The sequence below is a fragment of the Lampris incognitus genome, chromosome 2 (genome assembly GCF_029633865.1).
Source record: "Lampris incognitus isolate fLamInc1 chromosome 2, fLamInc1.hap2, whole genome shotgun sequence".
NCBI classification, from domain to species: domain Eukaryota; kingdom Metazoa; phylum Chordata; class Actinopteri; order Lampriformes; family Lampridae; genus Lampris; species Lampris incognitus.
In genome coordinates this window covers 120,005,680-120,023,025 of record NC_079212.1, presented here as the reverse complement: position 1 = coordinate 120,023,025, position 17,346 = coordinate 120,005,680, and the positions used below count along the sequence as shown (strand labels likewise).

The 17,346-nt window shown below is 40.8% G+C and overlaps 1 protein-coding gene across 1 annotated transcript in view; it reads right to left on the bottom strand.

Moving 5' to 3' along the window:
* Window positions 1-8,513: 8,513 nt before the first annotated feature.
* The window catches only part of LOC130131743 (contactin-4), a 38,214-nt gene continuing 29,381 nt past the window's right edge, over window positions 8,514-17,346 (bottom strand). Inside the window, exons 15-22 of the mRNA XM_056301545.1 lie at window positions 17,133-17,282; window positions 15,790-15,860; window positions 14,930-15,164; window positions 14,238-14,353; window positions 11,398-11,578; window positions 10,839-10,951; window positions 9,047-9,215; window positions 8,514-8,599 (exon numbers count right to left, since the gene is read on the bottom strand). Coding sequence (XP_056157520.1) covers window positions 8,514-8,599; window positions 9,047-9,215; window positions 10,839-10,951; window positions 11,398-11,578; window positions 14,238-14,353; window positions 14,930-15,164; window positions 15,790-15,860; window positions 17,133-17,282 — 1,121 coding nt within the window. The remainder of the gene's footprint in view (window positions 8,600-9,046; window positions 9,216-10,838; window positions 10,952-11,397; window positions 11,579-14,237; window positions 14,354-14,929; window positions 15,165-15,789; window positions 15,861-17,132; window positions 17,283-17,346) is intronic.

Genomic DNA, 17,346 nt, shown 5'->3' with positions numbered 1-17,346 from the left:
AAAGACAATATCAGCTCATGCCGTGACTCATTATTGAGTCGTTGCATGAGTACTGGGGAGGGGACATGGTGCTTATAATTACAGGCAGTGCCCCATAAGACCAAAATCTTTCATAGCATCAAAGCTGGCAGAAGCTTCCATGTCTTTGACAAGAAGCAGTCCCCGTCTTTTGTTTAACTATTTGATTAAGGAACTATTGATGAATCTGTTGATGTTAATCAGGAACCAATATAGTTCTACACAAAGGAAAAAAAAGTTTCTGGATACGGTAGTGCCTCTGATGATTTTTTTGATAATCACATGGAATACATGAGGCGACGTGATAGCAGCTAAATAGCCAGTGTGCCAAAAAAAAAATTATCAAAATAAATGCGTGACTCTGTTTACATCCACCAGTGGATTTTAAAGAATGGGAGTGATGACTCCAGTATTCTTCAGAATAAGCTTTCAGCGGCAATGTTCCACAGAGAGCCTTTTTTCCCCATGAACCTGAGAAGAAAGCTCTACAGGCTGCCTGTCAGCTGTCTTGTGGTGCTTGGAGAGGACTCGTAGTCGTTTTAATTCACAGCCAATCTTCTGTCCATCACACCACTTTATCCCTACTTTAGAGCTCAGCTCAGGTCCACACACTGTCATTTTCTGACATATCTTGCTGCATACACCTCAACAATACCGGAAATTATTGTCAGCCAGCCCCCCCTACCCCAAACACCAGTCCAAGTGAACTTCGATTCAACAAATCATATTCCAAAGCTGAATGCTGAACATTGGTAAAACCGTAGTAGATTGAGCAAGAAAACAGTTCTGGGTTTAGTTCTTGATAGGTCATCATGAGCTTATCAAGCAACCAGGTTGTAACTTAGGCGCTTACCCACATGTGGTGTGGTATGATTATAACCAGCCATGTGACATGTAGACCTATAAGTTAAGCAAAGGTAAGCGATCCTTTCCCTGAATGATCAAGCGGTTTCTATGAATAAAGGATTAACTACAAGCTGTGAGTCAAGCTCTGGTTCTTCCTCTTGCTTTGCATATTTGAGTCTGACTGTTGCACCACCAGAACATCCAGCTTAAAGTCAAAGGAGATTGTTCTCTAGACTTTGTTCATGTTAGCTGTTCAAATTCTTACAGTTGTTGAACTTATCATGTACTCACTTGAAATACCGTACCAAAAACAAGGTCGGTAGGGATGTCATGTGGATCATGGAAATATGTTCAGAGCATGCATACAAGAATTTTAACAACATAACTTTATGAAAATGGAAACTGATGTAACATCACAAAACCTAAACTTACCATGAAATTCATTGGCATTTATGTTTGCATATTATCTGATTTAGCATATTTTTATACTTTCAAAAAACTTTTCTTATACTTTCCGTGTACTTTCCTCAGTTAATAATAGCATGGATACCAGAATCACGCCTTCAGGATATTTCCTTGTCAATTCGTAACCAGTGATGCTTCTTTACTCGCCACAAGCTTATGTTGCATTTGCTACTGATTTTGAACATCTTTTCTGAATGTGTTGATTTCCTTTTGTCATACTGATCATAAGCCAGGAATCAATCAGTTCTGGTGAATTCTAACAGAATGACAGACTAATGCTAGTGGTGAGCTGCCCAACATATATTCAAATGCCTAAGCCCAGGATCCATAGTTATGTCATCCCTCTGAATGTACTCAAAACATGACTTTGATTAAAGATTTCAACTCCAGATACTGTCACAATATCACGACACACTGGGAGTAGTGTAGCAGTATATTCCATTACATACCAACACCGAGATCTTCGGTTCGAATCCACATGTTACCTCCGACACAATTGGTCGTGTCTGCATGTGGTAAGCCGGATGTGGGTATGTGTCCTGGTCGCTGCACTAATAATAATAAATTAATCTTATATAGTGTTTTTGTAACACCGAGAGTCACTTTACAATAGACAGGTTGAAACAAGACAACAGATAACATAGCACAAACATACAGGGGTGTATGGGAAGGGGGGCTACGAGAGGGAGAAGCGGCAACCACACATGACGCCAGCAGTACTCTCCGACTTAAACAGATACAAAAGGGCAAGAAAAACCAAAAAACACCAGCACTGTGGATTTTGATTCCTGTAGGGGTTTACTCCCATAGCCTATTCCTCTCCCGAGGTATCCACTAGGCAGTGGCGCTATTTAACCCATAGCTGGGGGCTGGTTTGTGGGCATCAGGGAATATCCACACACCGGTGGGCCTGCCTACTGCATGTGTAGGGGCCCGACCTCCTCCGAGTCCCTTGTCGATCAGCCAGGGTCCAGGGTGTACCCAGTTACTGTGTGTCACTACTAGCACCTCCTCTGGTCGGTCAAGGCCCCTGGTCAGGGGTGGGGAGGGGGAACTGGGGGGAATAGTGTGATCCTCCCATGCGCTACGTCCCCCTGGTGAAACTCACTGTCAGGTGAAAAGAAGCAGCTGGTGACTCTACATGTATCTGAGGAGGCATGTGGTAGTCTGCAGCCCTCCCTGGATCGACAGAGGGGGTGGAGCAGCGACCAGGACGGCTTGGAAGAGTGGGGTAATTGGCTGGATACAATTGGGGAAAAAAAGGGGGAAGAAAAAGATCTTACAAGACCCAATCAGACAACATTCTCTTTAAATAAATGGTAAATGGACTGTTTTTCAATAGAACTATTCTAGTCTACTGACCACTCAAAGTGCTTTACAGTGTATGCCTCACATTCATCCATGTGCCAACCTGCTCATCAGGAGCAGTTAGGGGCTCAGTGTCTTGCTCAAGGACACTTCGACATGCTCTCTGGAGGAGCCAGGGATTGAACCAGCAACCTTCCGATTACTGGACGACCCGCTCCACCTCCTGAGCCACGCTGCCCCATAAAATCATATACATTGCATTCAGGGAGACAATGCTTCACTTATGAATGTAATAATCCTGGTAACTTGAAAGAATATTCATCTGTCACAGCTCAGTCCAGAGAGCAGTTTTATCAGTGTGAAGCCATGACTGCTTATGGGCCAAGTAGCTCAAGGTGCTCCTTTGCAGATTGAGAGCTTTAACCCCTGCATGATAGTTGTCTATGCATCCTCTTTGACAAAGCCAAATCTTTAGGTCAGTGAAGCTGTTTACACTCGGTATTAATATGTGTCTCGGGTGATCTGATCACAAGTGGACAGCCCTAAGTAGTACAGGTATGAATGCACCCAAGACGTCCTCAATGCATCTTGAGATCCGATCACTCAGGCCACATTAAGAGGTGGCCTGGGATGCATTTACCCACATCACATGTGAAGTGTAAAACGCATGTGTCCCAGCCCAGATAACAAAATTGCTGTGGCCCGGACCCATCCCACACCCACACTTTCATCCAGCCCACGTATCGCATGGAATTATGGCACTTGGCCAGTCCTCTCCTGTTTGTCAGATCTGGGCCAGAACCAAGCCACAGCAATGCTGCATGTGCCACATATTTGCCAAAGGTGGCCCATATTTGTTTTGTGATATTTGGGCCATATTCACCATTTACCACACGGGCCACTTCAGGGTCACATCCAGGTTACATGTTGCTGAGAGCACCGCATCTTTGCCAAAAAAAGCCAACATTTGATTTGGCATATTTGGGCCATATTTGCTTTTATACATGTGGGCCACTTCAGGCTCACACCCATTTTGTCAGGGCCAGAGAAGGCCATCAGTGCCGCATCATTGCCTGAAGTGGCCCACATCCGGATATTATCTGGGAGGCCACATTGAAGGACTGCCTAGACTAAGTCATCAATGCCTCCTTTGGGTTATTTTTTGTTTTTATTTGTTTACCTCATCTGTAATTTCTGACACACATCAGACCCACAACTGTGGAAGAGCCCCGCCCGCTTGCACATTCAAGTTCAACTTCAGGTTCAGTGTTTATTTACTTGTTTATTTACGTGATTGTGACACGTCTATGCCACGGGGAGGGATCAAGATTAAGGCAGACATGGTTTTATGTGATTAACACAGGCTTTATTCAATGATGTCTTTCATTCGTTCACTCGCAAGGACCAGTGCGCTCTGGTGCCGGAGCTGTTTGCTTGCTCTCTCCTTTCAGAGCATGGGGCTCCCCTTTTCTCCATCTCCCTTCAGCACTGTGTTTCGCCCAGGACCCACTTTCTCCGTGGTATATAAGGGACAGGTTGTCAGTTTGACACACCTCAGGCTGGACACTAATCAGCCTCCCTATCTGCTCTCCCATGAGCTACGCTCCCTCTCTCCGCTTGCAGCCAAAGCTAAACCACACTCCCCTACCACAGTCGACTACTACTACTACTACCCCCTACCACAGTGATGTACATTTATTTGCATAAAGAGCTTGGAAGTGAGATCCAATCACAAGTCAGACGCATTCTACCGCCAGGTGTGAACTGGGGTACTTAGAGCTGTCCACTTGTGATCGGATCACCCAAGACGCCACCTGCACACTGCTTGGTATCTCCCTCATCACAGTTTCTTTTTATATATCTTATAAATCATTATGATTTTGTTATCCTGTTTTAATGTTGTATCCTTCTCTCGCAAGACGTGTGACTATTTTCGTTTTTTTTGTGGTTTTTTTATGCTTTACATGGTGATGGTGGTCACATGGCTCGGGTTCCAGGCTGTTCCGGTGGCATATGGACACCGCTTCATCATATTCTTCATATATTTTATAATTTCATCATAATTCTGTTATCCTCCTTCAGTGTTGTATTCTGTAAATTGTGTAAACACAAAATTGCACGTTGTCTGTCTTGGGAGAGCGATCCCTCCTCTGTTGCTCTCCCTGAGGTCTCTTCTTATTTTTTTCCCCGTTAAAGGATTTTCTTTAGGGAGTTGATCTTTATCAGATGCGAGGGTCTACAGACAGGATGTTGTGTTGCTGTAAAGCCCCTGTGACAAATTTGTAATTTGTGATATTGGGCTATACAAATAAAGTTGACTTGACTTGACACATGTCAATGCCAGGTGTAAACAGCCTCAGTGTGGCGGTGGGGTGTGATCAGGAGGTTGTCTGACATCATAGGAGTGGTTAATGGCCAGACGGATAGGTAACCAACAGTTAACCTATTCCTGTGCCTGCTTGCAGTGAAACAGGGGCCCAGAGTTTTGTCTAGAAAGTGAGACTTAATATGAGCAGGCACAGTGCCTCGACGGAGACCTGAAAAGGACATTTGGACCATTTCATTTGGTGGCTGGTGTTTTAAATTGTGTATAATAGACAGCCATTGTGTTTTCACTGAGAAGACATTTGGACTCTGGTCCTCTCTCCACCTATTAGTACAGAAACCTGTCAGTCAGAAAGTGCAACTTTTGGTTATGTCAGTTAACCCCTTTGTGAAGAACATACACATTGGTCAAAGGTCTTATCATGACACCTTGGATACAGTTAAGGTATATCAAATAGGACAGTTTTATTGCTTTCTAAAAGCCACTGAAGTGTTTTGGTAGTTCCAATAGCACATCAGTTTTGTAATTAAAACACTAAATTTGTGTAACATAGCTTTTTGTTTTTGTGTGTGACATTGTTATACCATCTATCTATCTATCTATCTATCTATCTATCTATCTATCTATCTAACCTTGAATTTGTGGAATGCCTATAAACTTTTTACTCCGGTATCAACTTTTCATATTATGCGTATTCTGCTGGTGTCCTGTTACTACGGAGAAATTCATCATTTTGCCTCCTCCCATCCAAAAGGAGGTCAAAGTACAGGGTCTGCCAAAAATCTGCAAAACTTAAACTGGCAGGCATCCAAGTGTCTTACTCAAGGACGCTTCTGCAGAGGAATTAAACCTGGGACATTTTGGTCTCAAGATGGTCTCTTTTACCACTGAATGTTCGGTGGCACCCTGTCATCCTGGCAGGCATGTGAATGGTATGTCTCGTACTGTATTTCTACAGGGTCATAAACTTTGAAGAGTGAAAACTATATGTTTCTCCTATTTTTATGATCACTTCACACTTCCCTTCATGTCTAACGAAGCAGAAACAGCTTAAGAAACCTTTAGAAAAATAATACCATCCAAGCAATAACTGCCATTTCATTTCTTCATCAAAAAAAAAAAAAAAAATGTATTGATTGATTAAAGGGTTTCAATTTGAAAATTTATTGTTTTACTGTCATCTCACAGAGATATTTTGTATATTAATACAATGGTATTAAGATACATAAGCAGCAAAATATTAGTTAAGCAAAGTACATTTCCCGTATCTACAGTGGTAGCACACAAGAACAAATAATGAAAACTTTGCATTGATCATTGCTTAATGTGTGAGAAATTGCATTATAGATTATATAGTATATGGTGGGAAAAAAAGACAAACATGACACGGTATGGATTTAATGGTTTCCATGTTGGCCATGTGGCATCATGTCCAATGATCAGTTCAGAAATGAGAGGATGTCTTGGTCTTTAATGAGCATGTCCTCATTAAAACGAGGATGGACAAAACAAAATGCAGATGAGCAAATGTATATAGAGTATATACATTCATATTAGAAACAAGAACAGCAGTTGTACCTAATAGAATCTCAGAAGGGTGAAGAGGAAAGAGAAGAGTTTAAAATACTACAATATCAACACCCAGTGACTTCAATTGCTTTCATGTATCAGACATATCAACTTTTACGATCCTTTTCTACTATATCCTAAATTCATCAGAACCACTGGTGTTTCTTACCAACAACATTAATTGCAGACATTATTGACATTGATATTTACTGCAATTTTCATTGATATACAACATGTCTACATTGATTAAAAACAGATGTCTTACTGTATTTACTATGTACACATGTGCACATTTACATGTGCAACTTCGAATTCAAACTGTCCAAACAAATTCTAGCAAACTTATCAGATTCCTGGTCGGCTCAGCTACACACCTTGTTTGTCCAAAATCGAACTGTAGTCAGCAGGTTTCTGCATTAGCAGGTATTCCAAAATACACGCCAGCATATTTTGTGACATTACTTTAAAGAAATGCACAAACTTTCTTGTAAATTGACTTTCTTTGACCGACCTACCACATCAATGATGAAACAGTCAAAGTGTCAGTTCCACTTATTCACTGTTTCGTAATTGTTTTTTTTTTTTTTATTTTACCCCCTTTTTCTCCCCAATTGTACTTGGCCAATTACCCCACTCTTCCGAGTCGTCCCGGTCGCTGCTCCACTCCCTCTGCCGATCCGGGGAGGGCTGCAGACTACCACATGCCTCCTCTAGTCATGTGGATTCACCAGCCGCTTCTTTTCACCTGACAGTGAGGAGTTTCACCAGGGGGACATAGCACGTGGGAGGATCACGTTATTCCCCCCAGTTCCCCCTCGCCTCCAAACAGGTGCCCCAACCGACCAGAGGAAGTGCTAGTGCAGCGACCAGGACACATGCCCGGCTTCCCACTCGCAGACACTGCCAATTATGTCTGTAGGGACGCCTGACCAAGCCAGAGCTAACACTGGGATTTGAACAGGCGATCCCCATGTTGGTAGGCAACGAAATATACCACTACACTACCCAAACGCCCTGTTTCATAATTTCATGTTGATCCAAGCCTCAATAGCAGCCCAAAGTGTGCCTCCTTTGTCTTCTCATCCTACTTGCTTTGTCCTCACAACTAATGTGCACATTGCTGTTCATATTGTATGTTATTGTAGACAACAATAATAACTACATAAGATACATTTTTTTTGCAAATTAAATGCAAATAGCAGTGTCTAAATAACACACTACAATATGATGTACCAGTTCTCGATAGATCAGCAATGTATAGTAAGTAGCTTTACAGACTCACTGACAAATGAAGACAAGATTCTGAAACCTTGTACAGCAAAGCAGCAGTATGGAACATTCGTCTGAGTTGGTTTCTCAGGACCTATCATAAAAACTATTAAGCAGCAAAATACTGAAGTTTCAATGAAGTTTAACCTTGGTCAAATCATGCTAAGTATGTGTATGATTTGAGAATGTTAGTGAAACAGTGAGGATAAGTGAAGATGTATTCCAAAGTTTCACCACCTATGCCCAGAACAATTTACCCTCTTATGAATGATATGAAATCTCCTGCCACCAGACAATTTTGGTCTGTAAAATTCAGCAAGGTGACAACAAGCCCAGGGAGAACAAACAATTCTATGTGGGAACAGCTGAAATTATGGCAGGAGTGGGGACAGCATCGTCCTGCGCTTGGGTTCATTTCACACAAATTTAAGCATCCTCAAGTGTCACAATCACCGAATAAATGCATCCTAGAAGAATACAACAGAACTGAAAATACAGAAAATACAGAGGCAAACAGCTGATACAGAAAACAGTGATAGCTGTTGATCATCTCAGTTAGGCATATGACTGTTCACAAGGGTCCTTTACCCCAATTTGGGTCTAGAAACACTGCATAATTTGTTGTTTATTCAACATTTTTAGATGCAGAGGTGGCTTAAAATGTACACTGCTGTTCTGTTACAGCCACAGATACATTTTGTATTATTACAACCTACAAAATCCACATTGAAAGTAAAATAAACAGAAAACAGAAAATATTCCTTGGATTTGAACTGACATTTCCTTTAGAATTAAGACCTGTGAAGAGAGAAAAAAAAGAATAATATGCATTGTGCTAATTTTTTTTGAATAAATTTAATAAAATGATATGTATAATTTTGAATTAAATTGTATTTTGTTTATATTTTTATATTTAAATTTGTTTTTCTCTTCACATGTCTAATTAAGAAATGTGAAGAGAAAAACAATACAAATAATACAAATTGTGCTAAAAAAGCAAAAATAACACAAGTGCCTTTTCTACTTTCACCATACTATGAAAACATTTCCCCCCTCTTTCCTGGGGCTTTATTATCAAAGACTGTTATTGCAATGCACAAGTGTATGATAATACTCTTGCAAAAGCCAAGGTATGTTTATAAATAGTTTTAAAAGTAGAGCAGAATTAATTCTGCGCTATGTATGATGTATGCTGACCTATTCAATGTATATTTATTTGCATGGCATAAAATACTGGAATCTTACTGGACATCTTTGGTACCCGGATGAGACCACTACTGCTGCCATCACCTCCATCAGTGAGAGCTTTGATCTCAACAAGGTAGTCCTCTGCAGGAGGGATGTGCAGCTCCACACTGGTCTTATTGGTCTCTAGCACCTTAGGTCTGCCATGCCAGTTCTGACGGTAAGAAATCTGGAATGGAAAGGTGAAAAAAAAAGACTAAGTTTCCAGAGGGAAACATGAATTCATTCAATTACCCCCCCCCCCACACACAGTCTCCAGTAAAATGAACTTCTACATACTGAACACACACCTTTAAGAGAAAAAAAAAGTCACATTCCAGAAAAAATACAATAAAGTGACGTTGTGTGAAATTTTATTTTGATCTTCGATTTTTTTCTCTCGCTTAATTGCAAAGCTGGCGTTGAATCAGCTGAGAGAGCTTGGTCTACTGCGTCCTGTCAGGGACCATAGCCCTGGTCTGAGCTGCGCCCGAGAAGAAACACCGAGGCTGTCTAGTGGTGGCCTCGCCAAGCATCGACTGTGCAGTTTTTGTCTGCTTCTGCATTTGTGTCGTTGTGTGGAGTGTGGGGGAGGTGTGTCGAAGGTGTCTGGCTGGGAGAGCTAGCATTGGATTGGCTGAGGGAGCTTGGTCTCGGCGACTGGTGGGCCCAAAGACCATGGCTCTGCCCGGAGCTGTGCCCGAAGAGGAAGCACCGAGATTGGTCTGACAGGATGTAGAAGCCAGGCAAGCCAAGCTAACTGCTAGCCCATGCAGACCGACAGTTCCAACAGTCATCCTGGCTGGCGTTCATTTTATGAACAGTGGAATTTTTGGACCGTGTTGCACTGAATGGACTGTGTTATTAACTGTTGGTTTGGTTGTTTGTTTTCCTTTGTTCTCTCTATTTTTGTATGTTTTTGGTGGTGTCATTTTTGGAAATTTTGGGCATGTGTTTTTATCTTTTGTGTTGCACTGCTGTGGACTGGGTGAAACGACATTTCGTTTCTTTCGTGTATGCAAGTACATGATAGAAATAACGATAAATTGCTCCTGATTCCTGAAAAATCTCTTCTTTATATTTGTCACACTTTCATGTATGCTACCAAACATGACGGCATGCGTTTGATTGTACTTTTATGTAATCAGCCCCTCTCCAGAAAGAATTATATATTCTACATGGTGTGAGATTGTCACAAGTTGTCCAAGGTGGGTCTGATGACATCCTTTTTCATGACTCATCACAGATTTCCTCTCATAACAGCTCAAAAAGGATGCACGGTGTAGTGAGCCAAATGCACATCCGCATTTTGAAGGTTTTAAAAAAGAGTAGTTTTTATCTTTTGTTATAATACTCTGTAAAACCTTTGCAAAATTACCGGAACTTTTTTTGCACTTTCTTACAGAAGTGCTTTACATGAGACTATTCATGATACACAGACAGAAAAAAGGATTGGGCCTTCATATCTTTGGATAATACAAAAACACAACAAGGCAAACATTATGTGAGCAGCATCAAATGCAAGTGCCCCCCCCCTTCCTAGGAGTATGCAAAGTGGTTAGAATAAGATTCATTACAGTACTGGCTGCAAGAAGCTGAAATTCCCTCTGTGGCGTAATGCTCTCTGTTTTATCACATGAAACAGATCTTTTAATTTTGAAAGGGCAGACAAGGCCAATCCATAACGTGACACTGGAGTGCTGAGGTCTATCTTTCCACTGCAGTGAGAGAGCCATTTATTGAGATGACAGCTGCTGAGGCTGTTTTGTTTCCCCAGTGCCAGATTTTCTTCCATCCCTCTAAAAAAACTCACCTTGTATCCTGTCACCTCGGACTCATTTTCCATCGCCTTGACATGTTCCCAATTTAGAATGATCCCGGAATTGGTCAAGTTCCACTCAATATTCCCTGGAGGCTGACTTGGGGCTGTAAGACATGCAATTATGCAGACACAAGTTAATCATGGATGCACTAAATAAAATGGCATCATTACCTGAAACTGTCTTAGCTATGTCAGTATTTAACTGTCCCCGAATATTGGAACTAGATATTCATAGCATATTGGATTTCAGTATAAAACAACATAGTGTAGCAAAGCAAACAAACTGAGCAGAACATAAAGAGAAAATAGGGAGCTAATAATTATTAGACTCAACTTGTCATCTCTGTGCAACTTTAACATGCAATATTAATGAAAAGAAAACAAACCATAATGATGGATCAAAAAAGCATATCTCAATACAAATTACCAGCACAGTCTCCCTGCTTATTTTTATGAGTGGGATTTTTTTTTTGCCTCTATTCAAGGTCTGTTTTGGCTCCAGCTTTCGGGCTTGTTTTTCAAAATTTATCCGCTCTAATGGCAGACTCACGAGGTTTCTTGGTGGTGATGTTGAAAGCGGGGCTTGAGGGTCCGATTCCAGCACTGTTTTGGGCCCTGACTGAGATCACGTAGACTGTGCTTGCTTTCAGACCGGACAGCAGAGCTGCTGTGTCTGTGACCATGGTCTTCTGGGCTTCTCCCTCCTGAGTCCCCTCCTCCCACAAAAGTACCTGGACCAAATCAGATTTGAGCTATACTGGCCAAGTATGCTTTACTCATACAAGGAATTTGTCTTCAGTTGACAATAACTCTCAAAGTACTTTACATACACGTACAACAACAAATCAGACCTCAGTGGTGTGTAGTGCACATAATTATTACGTACAAATACAATACATGTAGACAACTATTGCATAATTAGCACATTCACCCCCCCCCAGGAGTTTGTGGAACTGGATTTCTATCTCTACTTCTCCAGTGAGCCTGTAAGTTCAGAATTGTACCAAAAAATATTTTGAAAAGAAACGTTAGAAAGGTGGGTGTTTTTTAATTGACCTACGTTCAGAATTTTAAAATAGCAAAAAGTGATCATGTACATTCCATATTTTACAAGTCCCTCGACTTACCCAGGTGACTCACAATTTTCATTGGTGTCTCCCAGTGTCCTCCTGGGATTAAATTTCTTCTGGACACATTTTTTACAAAACATTTTCATTTTTTATTTTATTTTTTCATTAGTACAACCTGTCTGTAGAGCGTGTCTAAGCCTTGTGACACTAACATCCTACTGTTTCCACTCAGACAACAATGCTGCTACACCAAATGTGCACTCTCCTTTTACTTTCCTAAGTGACTGATTTGGGTGCCCCAGTTTCTTCCCAGCATCAAAAGAAAAAAAAATACATGCATGTTAGACTAATGTTAGGTTCATACTCCTTGATGCCCCTGACCGAGGCATGGCAAGAAGAGCTGGAGTTGGTCCCCGGGCACTGTACAGCAGCTGCTCACTGCTTCCAGTGTGTGTTTTGGGATGGCTTGATGCATGCTCAATAATCCAGGTAAGAATATCAAAGAAGGTTCAATCAGTTCATCTGGATACAACATTTATTGCCAGATAAGTTTTATCACTCAACTAAGTGACCGCTTCAGTCTCAACCGACTGCAGGTATCCCCACCCTTATAAACAATACAGTGCAATACAGTTGCATAACGACCAAAACCAATGACCAGTTTCATATGCCAATAAGGGTGTGACTATTAACTAGAGTTTCAATGGCCATGTGTACTGTTCACAGAGGATTTGGGAATGTTTGCAATCACAGCATTGTAAGATGGCAACAGATGTACTCTTAGGCCTCCCCCTCAGTTCAGGGATGGTCGTTCCCTCTAATGGCCTCTTTGACTCCTCGTTCAAACTAGCGTTCCTCCCTATCAAGGATGTGCACATCCTCATCCTTGAAAGAGTGGCCACTAACCTGTGAATATGGCCTAGAATATGAAACTGGTTGTTGGCTTTGGTTGTTATGCATCTGTTGTCATCTTACAATGCTGTGATTGCAACATTCCCTAATCCTCTGTGAATAGTATACATGGTTACTGAAACTCTAATTAATGGTCACACCCATATTTGCATATGAAACTGGTTGTTGGTTCGGTCGTTATGTAAACTGGTTGTTTATAAGGGTGGGGATACCTGCAGTTAGTTTAGACTGAAGAAAGCACTTAGATGAGTGATGAAACATATTTGTCAATTAACGTTGTATCTAGATGAACTGATCCAGCCTTCTTTGATGTGTTGGGATGGGTTAAATGCAGAGGATGGACTTCCCCACAGGGATTAATAAAGTCCATCTTATCTAATCTTATCAGTGGAAAAAAAAGCGTCTCTGACATCATGGAAAGGAATGTTTTTCTTTTTTACAGACTTAAAGGTACGACTTAACTGAAATGATTAAGCTGGGCCTCTTTTGTTGCTTTTTTGATAATTAAAAAAAGTTGCCACAATACAGGAAACAGTCTCTAAAACCTTTTTTTTTCAGGGGCGGATATTGTTTGGTTTGGAAAATCTTCCAGTTTCCGAAGTCTCAAAGTTGACAAGTTCAACAGAGTCCTCTCACCAACTAATTTTTTATTGCATGGAAATAGTTGTTTTCATGTTGCAAGGACTTTTGGTTATATGCCCCTCTCAGAAAAAAAAGTGCGCACAATAGTATAAAACTCCCTGCAAATAGAGGTCTAGAGGTGTAAATTCATTTGTTGCTTATGTGCATTTGAAATGTAGTTTAAAAAAAACTTAAGTGCCCACTCTTTCACCCTCTTGACTAGGTTCACCTTGCATTTCAATAAAAACACACATTCTCAATTAGGTTTAATTCATTTTCCTGGCAGCAAAAGATGGTGTAAACAAAACATTTCTTTTTTTGACAGTGCATGTTAGAGACAGGCTCTAAGAATCACTTCTGAGTTCCTCCAAGGGAGGTCAGGCAGTCTGAGTCTCCCATGCAATGCAAAATATCGGGGAGCTCAGTATAAAATTGCATTTTCCTCCAGGTTTTTCACATCCACATCCCCAGGGGATGTTTGTTGTGGAGGTTATTGATGTTCACATGCTTCTTTAGAACAGCAGTTATGAAGCCTGCGGTACTATGCCTGGTATTGGAGACTGGAACGGCTGTGAACAGAACTCTTCATCCTCTAGATTAGCTCATGAAAAATGTACAACTCTAACGCAACTTTGCTTTTGATAGCGACGGATGTTCCCAGACGTTGCCATCAGCATTAAAAGTCAAATGAATTCCAGTTACTCTATGAATCATTTCAGGAGTAAATGCTGAATCCTTTATCGGGGTTTTCTTCGGGCTTTATTATTTTAAGTTGTCTTGTTCATACCTCATATCCAGTGATCTTCCCACTGTTGGACCCAGGGGGGACTGGCTCCCAGTACACCTCAACCTCAGATGCTGAAACGCTCTGAGCCCACACCCTCGATGGTGCCTCTGAAGGCTCTTAGCATGCACAACATAGAATACGAGTTTATAAATGCTATTTTATGGTTAAATAATAAAGCAAAAATAGTCTAGAATGATTTAACTGTATTGACTTTGCTCCTTTATACACATTCTTACAATAGTATAAACATAAATAGCACTGATAAACTGTCAAGTGTTGCCTCAGTTATTGAAGTAAAAGCTAATATCCTTTTAAGCTAACCAAGGATTGGGTAAGAGACAGCTACACTTAGCAGGTCAACATTGGTTTTTCACAGAGTCACTGCTGAGAATTTAAACTTATGGTAAATAATGTAAACATAAATGCAAAAAATGGTGTATACTTAATTAAGCAGTAAGTTATTAGCATGCAATTATGAGGTCTTCTGTACACATATTAGACTGTAAATAAACCCATCAATCAATATGTATATTGTTGAAGGTTTATACTCAATTTGTGTTCTAATCTGCCTATTGGTTTAAGGATTTGAAGGTATTAAAAGAATTATACAGTCTTATAATGCTGTAGTAGGGGCATGTAAGCCTTGAGGACTTATTTAGCTACATCAAACACCATAATGTGTAAATAAATACCTTCTTCTGCAGACAGCACTGTGATGACACTGCTGTATGGCCCTTCTCCAATGCCGTTGTAGACTCCAACTTTAACTTCAAACTGAGACAACGGCGCAGTGCTGTCATTTCTGTAAACATATCTAGATGCATCGGATGAAGCTAAAACTGTCTGGATCCAAGTGTTTGTTCCAAGCGGACGGAAAGCCACAACATAACCAAAGTCCTCTCCATTCTGCTGCTCCTCTGGAACTGGCTGGGGTGGACACAAATAAGAAATCTTATATCATATAAAAATTACTAATCCACAACAACAACAATAATAATAATCATAATAATAACGATATTAATAATTATCTTTACTTAAATTGCACTTTTCAAAACTGTGTTGCAAAGTATTTTACAAGCAAGTAGCAGAATACAAATTATGATATCACACTGATAGAGAAATAAGACAAAAAAACCCAGCAATTCTCAATTGATTTGCACATGCTACATTACTCTCCTATCTATTTTATTTTTACTCCTTTTTATCTATTTTCTTTTAATGACTGTTAATTGTGGGTATATGTCATTATTTTTATGTGGTGCACTATTTGCTACTGCAAGAAAAGTTTCCCAGGAAGGGGAAATTAAAGTAGTGCAGTGAACTGAAGTGAACATAATGTGCATTATGCAAAATGACCTTTGTATTATGTGTGATAAAATATTGATTCAAATAGATCCATTTAGCATTATTTCATTTGTGACGCTGAATCACAACCTAAATGAAGCTGAATCACCGCTGATATTTCTGCTTAAATCCACTTATTGTCAAGCATTTTGAATAATGATGAAGAACGAAGATAGCCCTTTCAAATTCACGTCAGCACAACTCTTACCTCCCACACGATAACGACTTCTCCCTGACTTCCTCCCCCACCGCTCACGTTAAGAGGTGAGACTTCAGGAACTGGATATGTACGAAAGGAAATTCACTCATCATTTTGGTTTGGCTTTAATTCCTACGGTAGGCAAAAGGGCATTCATTCATGCATCCAAAGCTCACAATTGATGATGACATCACATCTAGTTTGTAGAGCTTCCTTTGAATTTACACACAGAGGATTCACATACATTTTTTCCCCAATTGTATCTGGCCACTTACCTCACTCTTCCAAGCCTTCCCAGTCACTGTGCCACCCCCTCTGTCGATCCGGGGAGAGCTGCAGACTACCATATGCCTCCTCCGATGAATGTGGAGTCTACAGCTGCTTCTTTTCACCTGACAGTGAAGAGTTTCACCAGGGGGACATAGCGCGTGGGAGGATCACGCTATTCCCCCAGTTCCCCCTCCCCCCCGAACAGGCAACCCAACCAACCAGAGGAGGTGGTGGTGCAGCAACCAGGACATATACCCACATTCGGCTTCCCACCTGCAGACACGGCCAATTATGGCTGTAGGGATGCCCAACCAAGCTAGAGGTAACACAGGGATTTGAACAGGCGATCCCCGTGTTGGTAGGCAATGGAATAGGTCATTACACTACCCGAACACCCTGAATCACATACAATTTGATACAAGCATTCCCACCCGTGCATTGTTATTCATATACATACAAATATTGCATGTTATTTCCATGTGTGTAGTTTAACAGGTGACCTGCCACCTCATGATTCAGCCAGCAGGTTAAAATTATTTGGCCTGTCCAGCACAAAACAGACACCTTCATGTCATTGACTTATGGCATGTTCAGATATCACACACTTTCTATCCATGATGCATTCATTAATTAATCATGGCAAAAATATCTGGATTGCTGTCATAAACAGCCTTTATTTGAATAAATATTAGAACACTTGAAAATATAATGTAATTTGCTCTCATGGTTTTCATTGACAAGGAAACACATTAGTCAAAATATGGCTTTACAGACCCTGTCACCAAAATAGATGGTGGAATAATGCCTCTTCAGCCTTGTTTATTCAGCCATTAACATCTGTCTGTGTGTCAATCAGATTATAAAGTGGGGTGTGTTTAATTAGTCCTTAGGTCGGTTTGTGAAAAGAAATATATATACAATAGCCAATGAACTGGCATGAAAGATGAGCAGAGGATTTACATATCGACAGCAATGAAGGGGAGCGCTGAAGGAAAATGAAACTAATCAGACATCTTAATTACATCTCCGCTGTGGGGCTGATTAATCTGTCATGAAGGTAAAACATAAAATCGAGAAGGTACCTGCTGCTTCTGTTCGAATCTGTTTTGATGGCATGCTGGGTTCTCCTACACCCACGCTGTTGGTAGCCACCACCCTGAATTCATAATCCACCCAGGGATTCAACTCTTTTACCATTGCATACAACATCTCTCCAGGTACAAAATCAGGGACTAGGATTAAAGAATTAAGAATTGAGATGTTTCTATGACATTTACTCTTCATACATTCTACATT